Below are 18,369 nucleotides of genomic sequence, written 5' to 3' on the forward strand. Positions count from 1 at the left end.
GGTTTCCTCATCAACATAATTCTCAAACTTTTTAGTCCCTTATTGTGATATATAAAAATGTTTTCTCCTGTTATTTTTTATTACATTTAAGAGCCAATTGTGTTTTCTCTGGATCTGTGATCTTTTTTGTCTGATTGGTCTTGTTATTCATAGTTTATTTAATATGAAGGAAAAGGATTTTTTATGACATGTAAATATTTCTTTGACTTTTGGTACTTTTTTCATGAAGATTTCTTATTTCTCTGTAGTCAAATGTTTCAGTTCTTTCATGGTTTTCAGAGTTCTTTCCTATTCAGATTATAACAACAACAACAAAAAAACTTTGGTTTTTCTTTTTTAAAATTTAAATATTTGGTCCTCCTGAAATGAGTGCAAGGACTGAGAAAGGCTCAGATTTATTTCTTCCCCAATGTCGGCCACTAGTTTTGGTCTTTTAACTTGTAATAGGGCACTGGGCTAGAAGACGCTATGGTCCTTTATACATCAAAGCACACACTGCAAACTTGGTGAGTTAATAGTATGCTTTAAAAAATATTTTGCCTTTTAACAGCATCATTTTCGATGAATAGTAAATAGCTTATCTTACAATAATATAAATACAACAGTACCCTAAATCTGACTTCCCATTACTACATATATCACTAGAAATTATTTTATTTCTTGGGGAATAGCAAGAAAATTAAAGGAGCTATTATGCCACTGCAGAAGCTCCTTTTAAAAAGAAAATAACCTTTTAGAAATAAGCCATTTTTAGGGAGTGGGGGTGTAGCTCAGTGGTAGAGCACTTGCTTAGCACCCAAAGCCCTGGGTGCAAAGTTTGGTGTGGATGCTTGTGCACCCACACATACAAGCCATTTTTGGATTAGTTCTTCTTGAGAGTTCCTCATGAGATGATGGCATTTTTAGAGACAGGATATTTACTCATAGGAAACATAAAAACCTAGACCAGGAAAAAAGCTTGTATGTGGTGAACTAAGGAGCATACAAGAAAACTCTTGGGCAAATACCCTAGTGTCACAAAGTGTTCTATGCATATTTGTAAGCATATAATGCCCAGGGCAAAGTGGACAGCCACTATTTAGCTCAAACAAGTAGATCGATCAATTGATGGTTCTATCCATCTATCTACAGACATCTATATATGAATATACATATGGGTATAAATATATACATATATATACATTTTTTGTACATGTGTGTGTATGTATACACACACGTGCGCGCACATATGACTATGTATAGATGTATGATAGAGTAATTAGATTCACTTCTGAGATTTTTGTCCGTCAATGTGGGTAGGAAAAATAACCATGGAAGACGTTCTTTAAGAGTTTTTCTCAGCATCAAATAGAAATTCCTACCACAGGGTTCTGGGGATATCAAGTACAGGATTTATGTCCTTAACCCCAACATGAAATTTGTGAACTTACAATTATTTAACCTCTTGTATAAACATACAACTTACTGTATATTTAATTTTTAGTCACTTAGTATTTATAAAGAGTGCTGAATGGAGTACTTGAGGAATTGCCTTTTTCACTTAACATAGTATTACTAAGACTGTTTATATCTAGTCCATTCATGTTCATCACCGTAATGTTTCTGTTATGGTAAAATTCATCCATTCTCCTTTCAATGGGTATTCAGATTATTATTATTATTTTGCTATTACAAATGGCAGCACTATAAAATTCCTGTACAGGTCAGCTAATACACAAAAGGACTCACCTTCACTAACTTCCCTGAGAAATTCCATCAGCTTTAACAACCCCAAACCCCCACTTTTCTTGCTCAGCTCAGCAGTATCATCATTCTTGAGCTCCATTATCCATTTGTTATACCACGGTGGAGAAAGTTCTCTTAGACACAGTGAACCTGGGTTTCACCCCATTTCCCTTTTTAAAAATAGTTTGTCTGTAAACCAATTCCTAAAAACAGTTGCCCCTATATATTTTGTCCAGTTTTAGAGTTGTTTAGAATAGCCAGGGTAATGTCAATACCAATTACTATGTCATAGCTATTTTCTACTATTTAGTTTTGAGCCCACCATGGTGGCACACACCTGTAATCCTAAAGACTCAAGAGGTTAAAGCAAGCGAATCATGAGTTTAAGGCCAGCCTCAGCAACTTAGACCCTGCCTCAAAGAAGTAAAAAGGACTGGGGATGTAGCTCAATAGATTCCATGCCCAGTACAAAAAAAAAAAAAAAAAAGTTTTGATTTAATCTTAAATTATCTAAATTCATTTGGAGTATGATTACCCATACTTAAAAAGATTTTTTTTTTTTGGTACTGAGGATTGAACCCAGGGGTGCTTTGCCACTGAGCTACATTCTTGGACCTTTAAAAAAGATTATTATTTTGAGGCAGCAGAGTCCCACTAAGTTGCTGAGGCTGGCTTTGAACTTAAGAACTTCCTGCCTCAGACTTACTTCAGAGTTGTTGGGATTACTTGTGAGCACTGCTGAGCCCATCTTATTTACCCATATTAAAATCCCAAGTGAAATTTCATTTAAAGATAATTTAAAGGGCACAGTATCTTTCAAGATGGCACTTGGTTCTATCTAAGAGTTGAATTGGACCACTGAAAACTACTTTCTGCTTATCATGTGAATGACATGAGGCTAAGACGGTAATTTCTTTTGGAAACCATCTTACCTCTAGTTTCTTTAACTTTTGAGGTTAATTTTCACTTATAAAGTAGGGGTAATGATATATGACATATGATTTTGAAACACAGGCATACACACATAGCTTTTCTAGAGGTATGCAGTGTAGCCATCTTCTTATTCTGATTAAAGACAGATTTTAAGACTTTGAAACCAGATAATAATAGTTAACATATTACCTTGACTATATTCCAGGAACTTTATATTAACTCATTTAATACTAATAACAACCCTCTAAAATAGGCACTATTATTTCCCCCATTTTACAAACAAGCAAACTGTTAGTACAGAGGTTAAATAACTCACCCAAGTATTTTGTAGTGGAACAGGGATTCAAATACAAACGGTCAGACTTTGGAGTCCACCCTATTAAACTATATTATACTACCATTCAGATGAGCAGACTATAATGAAAAAATTAAGGACCCCTCTGTCACACTTCTGTTCAGATGTACTGAACCAGGTGTAATTCACTCAGAAGTTGAAATCTACTAACCTCAACTATGAGCATTTCAAAATCTTAAAAATGAGAATTGTAGAGCAATTATTGAATCTAATTTAGAAACAGTCCTTTCTTTATTCTCCACTTGCAGGGATAATGGTCCTCAAAATCCATTCCAATTTTGTCCATTTTCACACAGATTGATTCTAATGAATAATATTTTCTTAGTGCTTTATATTTTTAAAAAGTGCTTTCACATGGACTGATTTTCATATTCCTAAACTACTATTAAATATCTGGCTCAGGTCAGGTAGCTGTCATGTTTTTGAATTACATTGAATTACAGGTGGATTCTTTTCCGATTACATTTTCCCTGGAAACAAAATATATTCCAAGATTGCTGTAAGAGACTATCTTATGAAGTAAGCGAGTCTCCATTTATTCCAGTCTAGTGCTGTCACTATTCATTCCTAGCCTATCCCTACAGCAGCGAAGAATTGAAAGACATGAAACAGGCAAATGAGTTGGAAGGTCCCAAGTCAACAAAGCTACTTACTTGAATCAGTTAGCAGCCATGTTTTCTCTTGGGATGGCATGTTTTGCACCACAAGGTCTTATGCATTATTTCTAATTTCATTCTCGTATGCTTCCCTTCTCTTTGCTTTTCTCTACTCACTTGATCTGTTTGGTTGTAAAGAATTTTGATTTAAAGACACTTTCACTTTCAATAGGCAATTATATAGTAGAATACATTACCAAGAAAGATATAGCTTACTGGGATTATACTTTATAATTGGATAGGTGATTTAAAAAATTGCCATTCACAGGTAACTAGAATTGTAAAAAGAAACCTTTATATTTGCAACATTTGGATGATTATAAAACTCATAATATGTAAAATTTTTTTTAAAAAAAATTTGCTTCCTTCCTATAGACAGGTAAGCGCTGAGTATTCTAAGCACATGCAGCAGAATTCTAACTCAACACTCAAGCACAAAGTCAACTAGTAACTATGGTTTGTAATATTTTAGCTATAAACAGTATATCTTGTAAATTAAACTAATTCTTTAAAATGTGTAGATTTAGAAATGATTACAAATACTGAAAAACACATTGGGTTAAAATACAATATTTTATTTTTTTCTCACCTAAAAAACAAGCAACCCAGAATTAGGATATACATAAGCTTCTCAAATTTACCCTAATAAAATTTTGAATATTTGTACAGTTTCTACAGAAACATACAGTGTATCAAAATCTGCATAAATCAAATTTATAAAATGTGTAGAAATGCATAGTGATATTATCAACTTACAAAGCAAGGATATGGGAATTATTTCCAAAGCAGCCTACAGTAGAAAATAGTCATTATGGCAGCAGCTTCTGATGTTTTTCACGTTTGGTAAGGTTTCTGATTTCAATATATAGAATCATGTTCATAGAGTATCTTCTTTTAACGAATTGCACAAAAAAAACAACCATTTAATTTACCCATAAAATTACATGCACAGTTCATGTGCCACCTTTCTTAGGCCTATGCATAGATAACAAGGTTATAATCTATTCAACATGGAAAATGGAGCCTATTTGCCAACACAAAAGTAATTAAAGTACCAATTCAATTCTCTCTCGGTTTCTTTTTTATAGTTGATTTTGCAATTATATAAGCATATAAATGTATTTCTTTTTAAATATCCCTAGAAATGGATGAACATTAAAATGGCTGACCACAGATCAGTAGCAAAATACAAACTGAAAACTCAAAATTTTGAATAAAACTGTTTAGGATGTTTAACTTTTACTCTCCAAATTTAAGAACTAAATTTGGAGGAAACAAATACGTAGGCTTTTCTTTTAAACAAATGTAGGATTCTTTTCTTTTTTAGGCTTTAAAAATATTTCCCCATGGCAGTAGTTTTTTAATTCCTTTCACTGTAATGATACCATGATTACAGATAAAAAATGCTTAATTTACTTGCCATTTTCCACCTTATCACATTTTTTAAGCACCCAACCTAGGCATTTTAATCTTTTGGGTAATAAAAGACTTTATTTAGACATCAAAATTGAATAGACTATTTGCAGTATTTGGTTCTCCTTTAGTAGGTACTGTCCTAATAAATGTTTAAACCTAAGCAAATCTTTTCACTGGAAAAATGCTAATAAAAATACACTTACTAAAAAAGAAATTAAGAAATATAAGAGAATTAATACCCGATTCAACACAAAGTAGTTCACAATTGTTAATGAGTGGTATTCTTAGTAATTTAATTTAAAATATATATAGGGAATTTCATTTGGATGAAGATAAATGAAATATCAATTCACTCTTGGTTTCATAGGTTACACAACTTAGGATGTAATGCACAGGAGTTTTATAAGGCTTAATCTAAAAAGGGCTTAGAAATTCTTACCTCAGCCAGAATGAACCTTTGACGTGTTTATTATAGCAGTGTTTTATTATTTTGGGTATTCCCCTCCCTGCCCAAGTTTCAAAACTTAGATTTATTTATAGCTTTCTATATCAACAGGTACCGGGGAAAAGTAAATCCTAAATGTAGGAGTACAATTTTTCTCTAGTTGGAAGATCCCTTTGCTACCCTAAGAGTTGGCATGGACAGATGGCACTGAGAATGCCAGCAGGTTTGTGTGAGAGTTAATGCCACACAATTTTCAAACCCCATGTACTAAAGCCTTAAGATGTTACATATCATCATTTCTTACTCAAGCCACATAACATTCAACTTCATAGCAAATGGCAGCACACAAATTCATTTCTGAGAAGTCTAAGTATTCCTGATACAGGTGACAATTCATTCCATCATTACCATCCTATAAATTTCATCAAAAGGTCTTGAAAAATATACTGAGAAATGAAAGAGGCACTAAATGTGTTGAAATTCACCTTTCAAAAAAGCAGCATGACTGTGAAGGAAGGCCACCTGGGCTAATAACCTGTGGCAGTGCTTCAAAAAGATGTAAAATTAAATAAAGACACAAGAGGTTGATAATCACCAAGTTATATATGAAAGTCTGGTTACTACAACCTTTTTTCAAGTGTTTAAAAAAAAAAAAATCAAACTGCCTTTCAGACCCCTGAGTGTAATCCCAAAGAAGACGACATGCTTTTAACTCTGTTCCCACAAAACAGAGTTAAAGGCACAAATTACCAACATCATCTTAAAATAAAACAAAAAAGATGTAAACATCTACAAAGTTTAAGGTAAAAGCAGTTTTGTAAACAGTAACTGCAGATGATAATGTTATTGTAAAATCACAGTTTATCGATGTCCTTCAAACTGATCAGGAGGTTCCAGGTTTGGAGCTGTACAGAGTTAATAATTGTTGCAGCAGTTTTCAGGCGGTTTTCAGTCCTGTATAAATTTACTTGTCAGTAGGTAGATTATTGGTTTCTTTTATTCTTTCTAAAGACTGTGGATATTATTCATTTCCCACTTTTGAGTCATTTTACTAGAGTCACAATTAGAGATGAACACTTGATGTAGGACCTCGGAGCGATCCAAGCACTTTCCTGAAGGAATGTGAGTAAATCTGTGCAGGTTCTGGAAAACACAATAAGGAAAAATGAGTTTTAAATTTGGACTCTTCTGATAGCCCTGCTATTAGCAGTCAATATCTGGCTTTCATAAGGAAATCTTTCAACCCTACCACATCTCAGACTTTGGATTTTTCTTGATTGTCAGATTTCTAGGTCCTTTTATTGTCTGTTAAGTCTTAACATATTGCTGGTACATAAAATTCAATGTGTACAATCCTAAATTCATCATCTTTACCCTTAAGTCTACTACTTTGAGTTCCTATTCTGGGCAAAAATGACAATACCACTTTCCAGTCCTCAGGAAATACTGCACTTTTCTTCATTTGTTGTGTTACACCAGTTATCAAGAACTGATATTTGTAATGTTTCTGGTTTATATTTTTTCCTTCTCATCCCTACTGACTATACCTTATATTAGTTTTCATCATACGTTGTAAGTTGTTTTACTATAACTCAGTGTTTCTCAAAGTGTGGTCTGCAGACTATCCAAGATTAGATCTATAAGGTGAAAACTATTTTCAGAAAACTAAAAACTCATTTACCTTTTCAATGTATTGACATTTACACCATTGGAATAAAAGCAATGGAGTAAAACCACTGGAGCCTTAGCATAAATCAAGCAATGACACCCAAATATGCTAGTAGTCATATTCTTCACTGCCACATACAGTTAAAAAACCAATCTTGGTTTTGTTTAAGAATTGCTTTGGTTAAGTGGTTAACACTTATTAATCTTATTAAATCTTGAACCTCAAGTCTATTGTTCAAAACTACTCCAAGAGATGGAATGGGAAGTATGTATCAAATATTTCTACACAATAAAGTACAATGGTATTTTCTGGACAAGCACTTGTATAACTGATGTGAGGGATGAACTACCTGTTGTTGTTTTTTTAATAAAATGTCACTGTTACTTGAAAGAATAATTCATCAACAAACTATGATTATTCAAACTTGGGTAATGGGTAGAGATTTTCTCAAAACTGAAGTGAACCTGTCACTTCAAGGAAGAAAAAGGAAAAAAAAAAAAAAAACCTGACAGTGTCTGTTGTAATTGATAAAATTTGAGTCTGCAAGCAAAACTTGAGTTTTGGAAAACCTGTATCCATCACCATGAGAAACTGACAGCTTCACAAAAAGACCTTTTTGATGAAACCAGTAGTGGTTATATTTGTGATTTTTGGACATTGTACAATGAAATGTATTAACATTTGAAAGATTTATGTAACTTAGTAAAAATTATTTCTAAGTGAGCAATGCATGATGTTTAAAGCTCATATGGATAAAAGATTCAATTTCAAGGCCTTTCAGGGGCACTTTGTGAATGGCATCATGCCCATGGAATAAGGTGTTTGGGCACCCTAAACAATGCCCACTTTGTTAATGTGACCCAGATTGAAGATGCTGGCTCCCTGTGGGCAAAGTTGAAACTGCAGAAGGCTTCAGAAAGATGGCAGCCTGACACTGAGGAAGAGTATGAACACTCCAGTGGGAATGTTATGAATAAGAAAACATAGAAAGATCTGAAAAGATAAGGACTGCTTTAGAGTACAGGATGCAGCTCAGCCTTTGGGCTTGCCCAGGCTTCCCTGAGATCTGCCTTTTCTATTTTTCTCAACTGAATGCTCTTAAAGACTCTGCTACAAAGTCTTATGGTCTGGCATGCTTCTTGTAGAAACAGGTCATGCTGGAAGATTGCAAGGTTGTGATGTGTTGTATCTATATCTATATATATATAAAGATCCTGTGGGAAAATAAAATTAATACCTTGTTTAAAAGAACGTAAGGAAGACCAATGGATTTTAATGTTTAAAACACAACAAAATTTCAGTGATATGATTTCAGATTCTACATTGTCAATAACATTTCTAACTATCAATTATTGAATTGCAGTGCAGTAACAAAGAACAGTCACAATTTTCTGAAAAGATTATTAAATTATCCCTCTCTCTCAAACTGCATGTTTGTGTGTGTGGCAGGATTTTCCTCTTGTATGTCAACTTAACAAATTTCATTTGAATACAGAAGCAATATGAATCTAGCTGCCTTCTATAAACCAGACATTAAAGGGATTTACAAAACTCTAGACTATAATATTCTTCTATTTGCATGTGTGTATATTTTTCATTTAAAATATGGTATTTATATTACCATGTAATAAGGTGATTAGTCTTACTTTTACATGACTTAAAAAAATTTACAAATTTCTCAGATTTAATTTCTAATGCTAGAAATATTATTAGTGATAATCTACCTAAACAAAAGCTGTTTGAGAGGGAGTTTCAATAATTTTGAAGATTGTAAAGAAAGTCCAGAGATCAGAAAGTTTGAGAATTGCTGCTGGAGCTGACCTTGCTCCATCAGTTCATATCTTGCAGTATTTTTCAGGATTATTTTCCTGAAAGTATCCATTGTTTCCTATTATTATCTTTCTCAAATAATCTCAATCACTCTCCAAAACTGACAAAATGAAGTTCAATGTTCTTTCTGATAGTGCATAATTTACAGATACCAAACAAAATGAGATTCTCAGAATTTCCTATATATTTTGATGGCATACCTCTGCACATCTACCTTTCTTATTTATTTTCCATGGGAAGCTTTTTTCTTTTGGGAAGTGGGGTTTGGGGACTGAACCCAGGGTCACTTTATCACTGAGCCACAACCCCAGACCTTTCTACTTTTTTATTTTGAGAGAGGGTCTTACTAAGTTGCTTAGTCTTACTAAGTAGCTGAGGCTCGCCTTTAATTTGGAATCCTACTGCCTCAGTTTTCTCAGTCTCTAGGATTACAGGTAAGTACCACCATGCTTGGATTTCCATGGGAAGCTTTTTGTATATTTCAGATCCGGTGCAATAATACCTCCTCTGTGAAAATTGTCAGAAATAATTACTTCTATTAATCTCTCCTTTGCACTCTAATGACATTTTGCTTATTTTTATTACTGAATTTTTCTTCTCTGACATTATAGCATAGTGTGTGGCTATTTTTCATACTCTCAGACCATCTATTGTGTCATTGAACATTAGCGAAGACTTAGCAGAGTCTGATGTACAAAAGTGCATTTAATTCAGTCTCCTTTAAAATATCTAAAACAACATATATTCCATTTTTTATCCATCACTTTTTTTTTAAAATGGTGTTGGGGAATGAGCCCAGGGCTCTGCTCTACCACTGAGCCACACTCCCTACCCCTCTCCATTACTTTTTGATGGTTATTTCTGGTCTACTAGGCTTCTTCTACTATTATACTAATATTGTTCTCACTGATCTCTTCCATTTACTGCTATTCATTTTTCTTTATGAAAATAAATGCTCTGTTCTTCATGGTTTGTTAATCTTTTTCTTAACTTGTTATAAGGGAAAAGAGTAATTGACACATATTTACCACGTTTGTTTATTATCTATGAAAGATGATAACTGGGAATTATTAAGATGGGTCATAATATTATTACTACATAGCAAATAAGTGCTTACACAACAGATGGGGTATGATAACAAATATTAGATGAGTAAAGTTGAGTGTTGCCATGTTCTTTCAGTTTGAAAAAGCATTCCAAATGTTTTATCTCATAATAAATTGGTTTATTTTAGTCAAATCTAGATTGTGAAAACAACCCATAACTCACTTTGATTATTCATAATTTATGTTTGATCCTCACCTTGTCCTAGAGCATTAAACAGACACAGCTGAAACAGAAAAACTGTCCCAGAAATGTTATGTGAATAAATCCGACCTTTAATACAAGCAAATAGATACATTTATCCTGTTATTTTTAATTAGCAAACAATGATAAGGAAGCAGAGAAGGCTTAAGCATCCTAGTTTTATATGTTTGTCTCTATCTCCACCTGCTGGACGACATGAAATACTAACCACACATTTTTTATGGTATTAATACATTTTACTTTAGTGAATGACTCATTTAGATTTAAAAATCCAACTTTGAGCCTAGAACAATGGTGAGGATTACTTCTAGAATACCGATTTTCCTGAGTTACTGAAATTAGCAGTAGGTTTTCATGAACATCACTGTGACCTCATTATATGACAATATTATATCAGAGAATAAAAGTGATGCCTCATTATAAAACAATAATTCACCCAGTACTCAGGAGAACCTGTTCAAATGACTAAATGAGAGGAAAATGCAAGTCAATTTGTATGTAGGTTTTAAGATTTATTCATCCAAATTCCATGCTAGTTGCTATTGAAAATCAAACAGCATAAAACAATATTTTAAGAGTTGAAACAATACCTTGAAGTACTGCCATTCCTTAAATTCATTTAGATTACAGTGCATAATCATAACTTTTGTTCCATCAGGCCCTTTTGCCAAACACTGGTCATATTGCATGAGCTGATTTGCTTCATTGATTCGGAAAAGCTATTAAGAAGAAAAAAAAAAAGGAAACAAATAACAGAGGCAACTTCCCTACTCATATGCCCTTTACAAAAAAAGAAGAAAAAAAAAGGAAGAAAGGGAGAAGAGGGAGGGAAGCAAGGAAGAAATTAAATTCCTATAATTAAGCTGAATAACTAACTTATTGTTTTATAGTTTTGTGTGTTTGGAACTGTTATTCCGCAGGCTGAAGTTGGTGAAGATCTCTGTAAACACTTAAAACAATTGTGTTCTTTAGCCTCTAAAATACAGAATGGGTCATTAACACATACTTATTATGTATTATTATGTGAGAAAATGAAAAATTGTAAAGACCTGATAATATTTCATAATCTAAATTAGACATAAGAAAAATACCCAAATAAGGTAGTAAGAAAATATATTAGTAAAATACATTACTGTCAGTAATACTCTACTTTATTGAAGTGACAAGTACCTACTCAGAAAATATTTTAATCTCTTACATATAGACATCACTCCTAGATTCTGCTTGTTATATCCAAGACTGCTATTATTCCCTTACTTAAGTGAATGTTTTAACATTGTCAATTCTTTAAAGAATGTTTTATTTTATCAAAACAAAAATACTGGGCTTGGGGATGCAGCTCAGTGGTGGAGCGTTCTCCTAGTATGCATGAAACCCTAGGTTTGATCCTTGGACAGGAGAAAACAAAAATCAAACTGAAAACAAAACTAAATCCTGTGATCAATAAACCCTGCATCTCTCAATGCTGACCAATGTATATGCAAAAGAAGGTGATGTACCTGATTTCCTCCCATCCTGTGGCAGGGTCCAAGTTCAACAATACCTCCATTTGTTTTTCCCATGCTATCAATGCAGTAAGCAGTTTCAAAGCCTCTGATCTAAAAATATAAACAAAGGACCAAAAAGCAAGAAATGCTTTAGCTCTTTAATAAGCCCTAATATCAGAGTAAAAGATTTTCATGTTAAATATTGCAATTTGCAAGGGAAATCTGGGGGTGTCTATTGCTAGGTTATTATGGCATTGTCAGTCTTTAAGTGATTTTGAGCAAACCAGTCATCTTTGAAATTCTGATCTTGAAGTCAACACTGGGATGAGCTCAAGTAAGGGTACAAGCTTTAAAATACCACAGGGGAAAAAAATAAAATGATACCATAAGTACAATTTCAGAATCATAACAATTGACATGAATGAGAAACAAAGAGAATAAAGCTACCTTACCACAGTGGCAACAGACACTGGCCCTAGGAATTTAGAGCAGAAGTGGATTTGTAAGAACTCACAGATAGCTTGGGGTACTATTTTTCCTAGTTGTCTCCAGAAGTCTCTAGGCAAACATCATGGCACAGAGGCCAGGCAGTGAGGTTTTTCTCTAACTATGGATAATATAGATGAAAAGCAAACACAGATTTCCATCTCTGGAATGGAACTTTGTATCAAAATAACTACTTTGGAAATACTATATATTTATCTCAATTATGCATCACTATAGTATTTGAATAAAAAGTTACACTGATTCATTCAGCAAATATTTACTATGTACTATGAAGAAAGAGCTTTTGAAGATACAAAGATGTGTAAGTCAGGGTCCTCCATACCCTCAGAGTCTGTAAGGGGATACAGGGCTAAGTGTCAGCCTGTAGGGAGGATCTGGAGGAAACAGTCTCTCACCCTGCCTGAGGAGCTCTGAAGACTGCCCAGGAGGTATTTTTTATTATAATTATTAGTGCAACTGTACAAAATAATGGGTTTCTTTGTGATATTTTCATACATGCATATAACATACTTAAATCATATCTACCCTGTTACCCTCTTAAATTCTCCTGGGACCCTCTCCCAGTCCATCCCTAATAGTCCCCCTTCTACTTTCATGTCACAAAGACATCTTTTGAATAGACAGGGTTTTACCCTGTAATGTTCATGAAATGCTGAGAAATGAAGTGTAAAGGGCAGAATGGGGAGAGTTGAAATGAAAATGAATTTAGAAATCAGATAGTAAAAGGAGGACAGAAAATGCTATCCATCCATTCATCCAGTCATTCATCTATTCATGCATTTACTCATTCATCAAATACTAAGTAAATACCTATTGTGTGTCAAGCATGTTGTAAGGTTTGCTACTCCAGTGAATAAAACAGACTCATATTTCTAGGGAAGGAAAGAGACTACATGCAAAAACAAAACAAAAACACCATAATAGTCAAATTATTATGTTAATTATGGATAAGTGCCATGGGGAAAAAAAGAGAAAAGAACAGCAAGTTAAGTGGGGAAAGGGCTAGCGAACTTAGGGGTGTACTACATGGTAAGTCTCATTGAGAGGGTGACAAGTGTACAAACTTGAAGGAGGTGCACAAGTTAAGACAAGTCTGCAGATGTTTAAAAGAAAGCAGTGTGGGCAGAGGGAACAGCAAAGGCAGGAGTACGTCTGGAGGAAGCCTGAGGACCAGCAAGGCCAATGGGACTGGAGTGGAGTGGAGAGCGCAGAGCAGGTGAGGCGACAGAAATAGGGCAAGAGGTGCAGGCCTTGGCCATCAATGAGGAGGTTGGTTGCCTTTGCCTGAGAGAATGGGGTGTGACTGCAGGTTTTCCAACAGAGGGGAGACTTGACTTGCATTTCAAAAGGCTCACCCGGAGTTCTTGCAGTTTAGAACAGGCTCTAGGAGGTCCAAAAATTTAGTATTGGTCAGAGATGATGGTGACTTAGACGAAATTAAGAAAGGATCACATTCTGGAACTGGATGTGAAGTGTACGAGGATTCAAAGAAGAGTTTAAAGTTTTTGGCTTGAACAATCAATCAGCAGAGATGGGGTGGGGAAGGAGAGATGGAGTTCAATTTTAAGTATATTGAGTTTGGAATGTCTGCTAGACATTCAAGTGGAGACATCAAGTACACAGTTGAATATACTTGTCTGGGTCCTAGGAGAGAGATTTGAGTTGAAGATGCATATCTGAGAATCATCAACAGAATGATAGTGCTAAAGCCATGAGACTAGATAAGATCAGTACAATTCATTCCTCTCACAGAGAAGAAATTCTGAGAGATTAAAAGAGAGCCAAAATGTGGTCTGAACTCCCAAAAGCTTATGCTTCACTTGGGAGTCGAACACAATTTGCTGTAACTGGAGAGATGAAATAAGAGTACAGGAGAGAGAGGTGTGGTAGGAGGAGGTATTGAAATGAACTACCAACAAAATAGTTCAATTTCCTCATAGACACCCTTATTTCTACTCTACATTTCCAAGCAGGGTGATTAAAAATAAACTATGAATCAAATCATATTAGCTTTTTGTTTAAAATCCTCCCTGGATTCTCACCACCCTTGGGATAAAGGCCTTCCTTCTCACATACCTGCCACTTCTGTCTCATTTAATCTCCTCTTTTCTGCTTACCAATCCTCAGAGAGGCCTTCCTCACCCTGTCCCCCAACTCCTCCTGACAGCATCCCAGGTTTATTTCCTTTTGTAGCTCTCACCACCTCTCTCAATTATCTTTGTTTTTTGTTTTCCTATTTTGTTTTGGTGTCTCTATCCACAAGTTCCCTGAAGGGAAGGGCCTTGCTTGTCTGGTTTTCTGTCTTGAAGAATGACTGACACACAGTAGGCCCTCAACCAATATTTGAGGAATGCATAAATAAGCATGGGCACATAGACTTGAAAGTTCACGATACTTTTAAGGTAACTGTGAGGCAGCAGTATAAGGTACTTGGGTGAGTGCAATCAGAAATGAGGTTAAAAAGACAAGTCTGAAGAAACAGAAATGACAACAAGCATGAATGTCTTTGGTTGATTTTAATAGCTTTTAATTATCATTATTAATTTATTTGACAAGCACTGTTTAAGTGCCAATTATATATTGGGTCCCTGCATTAGTTTATTATAGCACACTGGGGGTGGAAGTCCTGAAGTACTTAAGAATGGCTGGGGGATAGGCAATTTTGGGTGTTGGGAGAACCCATGGAAAGATCACAGAGCTAAGCCTTTCTGATGAAGTGGGTAAGAATAAGAAATTATTCTCAGTATTCATCATCTCTAAGTTGGGAAAAATAAGATAACAGTCAAGAAAGGGAATTGAAGTGAGGGACAGGGAAGTGGCAGGAGATGGAGAAGAAGAGGCACAGTGTTCCAGGCAGGGCAGCCACACATGCAGAGGCTGGGAAGAGACATCTCAGGGTAGCTATGGGTGTTGACTGGTAAGCTGGTAGATGTCTCCAGTCAGTTTTTAGCCAAACTTTTTCCTCCAAATTCTTTGCTTTAACTCACACATTTTCATCTCTCTTTGCCTTTTTCCCAAATGCAGACCCCAAACACACATACTTTGTGATCTGAATATTGGTTGATACTTACTTCTCCCCAGTCAACATTTTTGGGTGGCAAAGGGTAGTGTGAGGTGATGTCATAAGCTATTTCTTCCATGAACCATTTGAAGCTTTTGCAGTTGTGATCTTCTCGAAATTTTTTCAGCTCAGATATATCCCCATATGGTAATGCCTTTGATTCAGGACGACTAGCATAGAAGTAGTCTTTATACTCATCCCACCAAACCTCTACCACTCTAACATAATTCTGTGAAAAAGAAAATTAATATCATTTTGAAAACTGAAAATAATTGTAATGGAATAAATAGACCATCTTAGATTCATGAAGTATGATCAATATATAACAACCTCATTTCTACAGAACCTGGCATTTAATTAAACCAAAGAATTCAAGTGAGCTAATGAGTCCAATATGTCATTTGCCAAGATAAAAAATTCACGTATGTTTAACTAAAAACTGAGGTACATAGAATATACTATCCCTGAATTGAAGATCATTTATTTTAAGTCAATGTATTCTCTCCTGGCGAGAGAGGAAGAAAATGAAACCCAGAGGATTCCTGAGAATTTGGCTGAGCACTGGTATTCCTTCTCCCAGAACAATCTCTTTCTGTTAAACCACACAACTGGTAAGCATAGGGGTAAATCTCATTTTAGAAACCATCATGAAAAAATAGCTCTGTTTGATAAAACATATTTAAAAAATTTTTAAAGATATTGATGAACCTTTATTTTATTCATTTATTAAATGTGGTGCTGAGAATCAAACCCAGTGCCTCACACATGCTAGGCAAGTGCTCTACCACTGAGCCACAACTCCCGCCCCTGATAAAAATGTGTTTTATTTTTTTAACAATCAGAATTGAATCATTTTACCATAGTCCCAAATTAAGGAAAAACAATTATAAAGCAATAAAATGGTAAGGAAAATCAACTATGAAAAAAAAATAAGTTGATGTTGTAATGTTACTTCCTCAGATTGAGTAATAAGCTGACGTTGTCTTAACTTCTAAGGTTTTATATAGAAAGAATGAATGTTTGCATGAATATATATGAAATGACATTTACTCGTTCTATCCCTTGATTTTCTGTACTATACGTCAGCAAATTTTCTCTATAAAGGGTCAGATAGTAAGTATCTTTGTCTCTGTGGGCCAAATAATCTCTGTGGCAACTACTCAATTCTGCTAGTATAGGGTGAAGGTAGTCAGATGATATGTAAATAAATTAGTGGGACTGAACTCCAACACAACTTTATAAATGGGTTAGATTTGGTCTCTGGACCACAGTTGCTAACTTCTGTTTTACATCAGGAGTAGTACGTACCTAGTGTTCATTTGAGAATTATTCATAACAGTCAAGACATGAAATCAATCTAAGTGACCATCAACTGATAAAAGGATAAAGAAAGTGTGACATATACAATGGAATATTCAGCCTTTAAAACTAAGGAAATCATGTCAACTGCAACAACATGGAGATCATTATATTAAGTGAAATAAACCAGGTACAGAGAGACAAATACTGCATGATTTCACTTTATGTGGAGTAAAAAAAAAAAAAAAAAAAAGTGAAATAGAGTGGTTATCAAGGCTGAAAAAGAAATAGAGTGGCTATCAAGTCTGAGGTAGGTAGGAAAATTGGGGAGATGTTGGACAAAAGACACAAAATTTCAGTTTGACAGGAGGAATAAGTTCAAGAAATCTATTGTATATTATGGTTACTATAGTTGATAACAATATACTGTACACATGAAAATCAATTTTAGTGTTCTCACCACAAAAAAGTGATAAATATGCTATGTAATGAACGTTAAATAGCTTGATTTATTCAATGCACAATATATATGAGTCAAAGCATTAAGTTCTACAGCATAAATATATACACTTTTTACTTGTCAATTAAAAATGAATGGGGTACAGTAAATAATCTTACAGAATAATAAGATTTCATTAGAGTAAGCCTAACCTAAGTTAAAGGTGAGAACCAGGATGACTGTTTAAGAGGTGTACCCCATATTTAATGAGATGACATTTGTTAAATTGACTATAATAGCATGTGGTCTGTAAATGTTAGTTCTCTATCCTATCCTATCCTATCCTATCCTATCCTATCCTATCCTTCTCTCGTTTACTCACCTTTAGCGTTGGAGAAGACCCAACATAAAGGGGTGGAGGATTTCCTTGCCAGCCCTCAAGACGGTAGATGTGTCCAACACGAGAACAAGGGACAAACAATAATTTGCCGCCACATTGCCATATCTATCAAGAGACAACACATGTTGTTTATAATGCAAAGACGCATTATAATTAAAAATTTGTCTTCTAAGTATAAATCTTAAATCTAAATTAGATACAATGTCCACACAGAATTCATAAGCTGAACAAATCCTAAAATAATTGATCATTTAAAAAACTTATAATAACAAGGAAGGCAATGGGAATATAACAAAAAAACTGCTAAGGGGGTCTCTTCCTGTGTGATTGCAGTCCTTAGAGACTTTTTCTCAATATAACCTTGCAAAACAATGCACATTCTTCATTCCTAATATCATCTGTGTTTTCAATGCTAACATATTTCCTACTTGGGTGATTATTATAATAACCTAACTGACATCTTCACCTTCATTCTCTCTCTACTTAACTCTATCCTTATTTATAGCAAGAGATTACTATGGCTGAAGGGCAGCTTTGGGTCATGTTATTCCCTTGCTTAGTATCTTTGATGGTTCTCCACTGCTTATAAAGTTAGGTAAGAATCTCTTAACTCAGCATTAAAGACTTTTTAATATGGCCCTAACTTCTTGCCCACTTTATCTTCTTACATGTCTTTATTCATGCTGCCTGCTTCTACCAAACTGCCCTTCACTGTTTCCTGAATGTGCTCTTCGTGTCCATACATTTGTACCTTCTCCCAATCTATCTGCTCAGGTCTCCCTCTCCCCTCCTCGCTTGTTCTCTGCTCAGTTCTCTGATATCATTTGCATCTTTCTAGT

At 34.6% G+C, this 18,369-nt stretch overlaps 1 protein-coding gene across 3 annotated transcripts in view; it reads right to left on the minus strand.

The window, feature by feature from the left end:
• Positions 1-4,239: 4,239 nt before the first annotated feature.
• GALNT7 (polypeptide N-acetylgalactosaminyltransferase 7) overlaps positions 4,240-18,369 on the minus strand; it is a 127,335-nt gene continuing 113,205 nt past the window's right edge. For all 3 annotated transcript variants that reach the window (XM_081268879.1, XM_081268880.1, XM_081268881.1), the window contains 5 exons: positions 17,513-17,635; positions 15,403-15,621; positions 11,837-11,935; positions 10,928-11,056; positions 4,240-6,673 (listed from right to left, as the gene is read on the minus strand). In XM_081268879.1, the coding sequence (XP_081125005.1) occupies positions 6,536-6,673; positions 10,928-11,056; positions 11,837-11,935; positions 15,403-15,621; positions 17,513-17,635 (708 nt within the window). In that variant the 3' untranslated portion in view covers positions 4,240-6,535. The remainder of the gene's footprint in view (positions 6,674-10,927; positions 11,057-11,836; positions 11,936-15,402; positions 15,622-17,512; positions 17,636-18,369) is intronic.

The sequence above is a fragment of the Spermophilus citellus genome (genome assembly GCF_964194105.1).
Source record: "Spermophilus citellus genome assembly, chromosome: 16".
Taxonomy (NCBI): domain Eukaryota; kingdom Metazoa; phylum Chordata; class Mammalia; order Rodentia; family Sciuridae; genus Spermophilus; species Spermophilus citellus.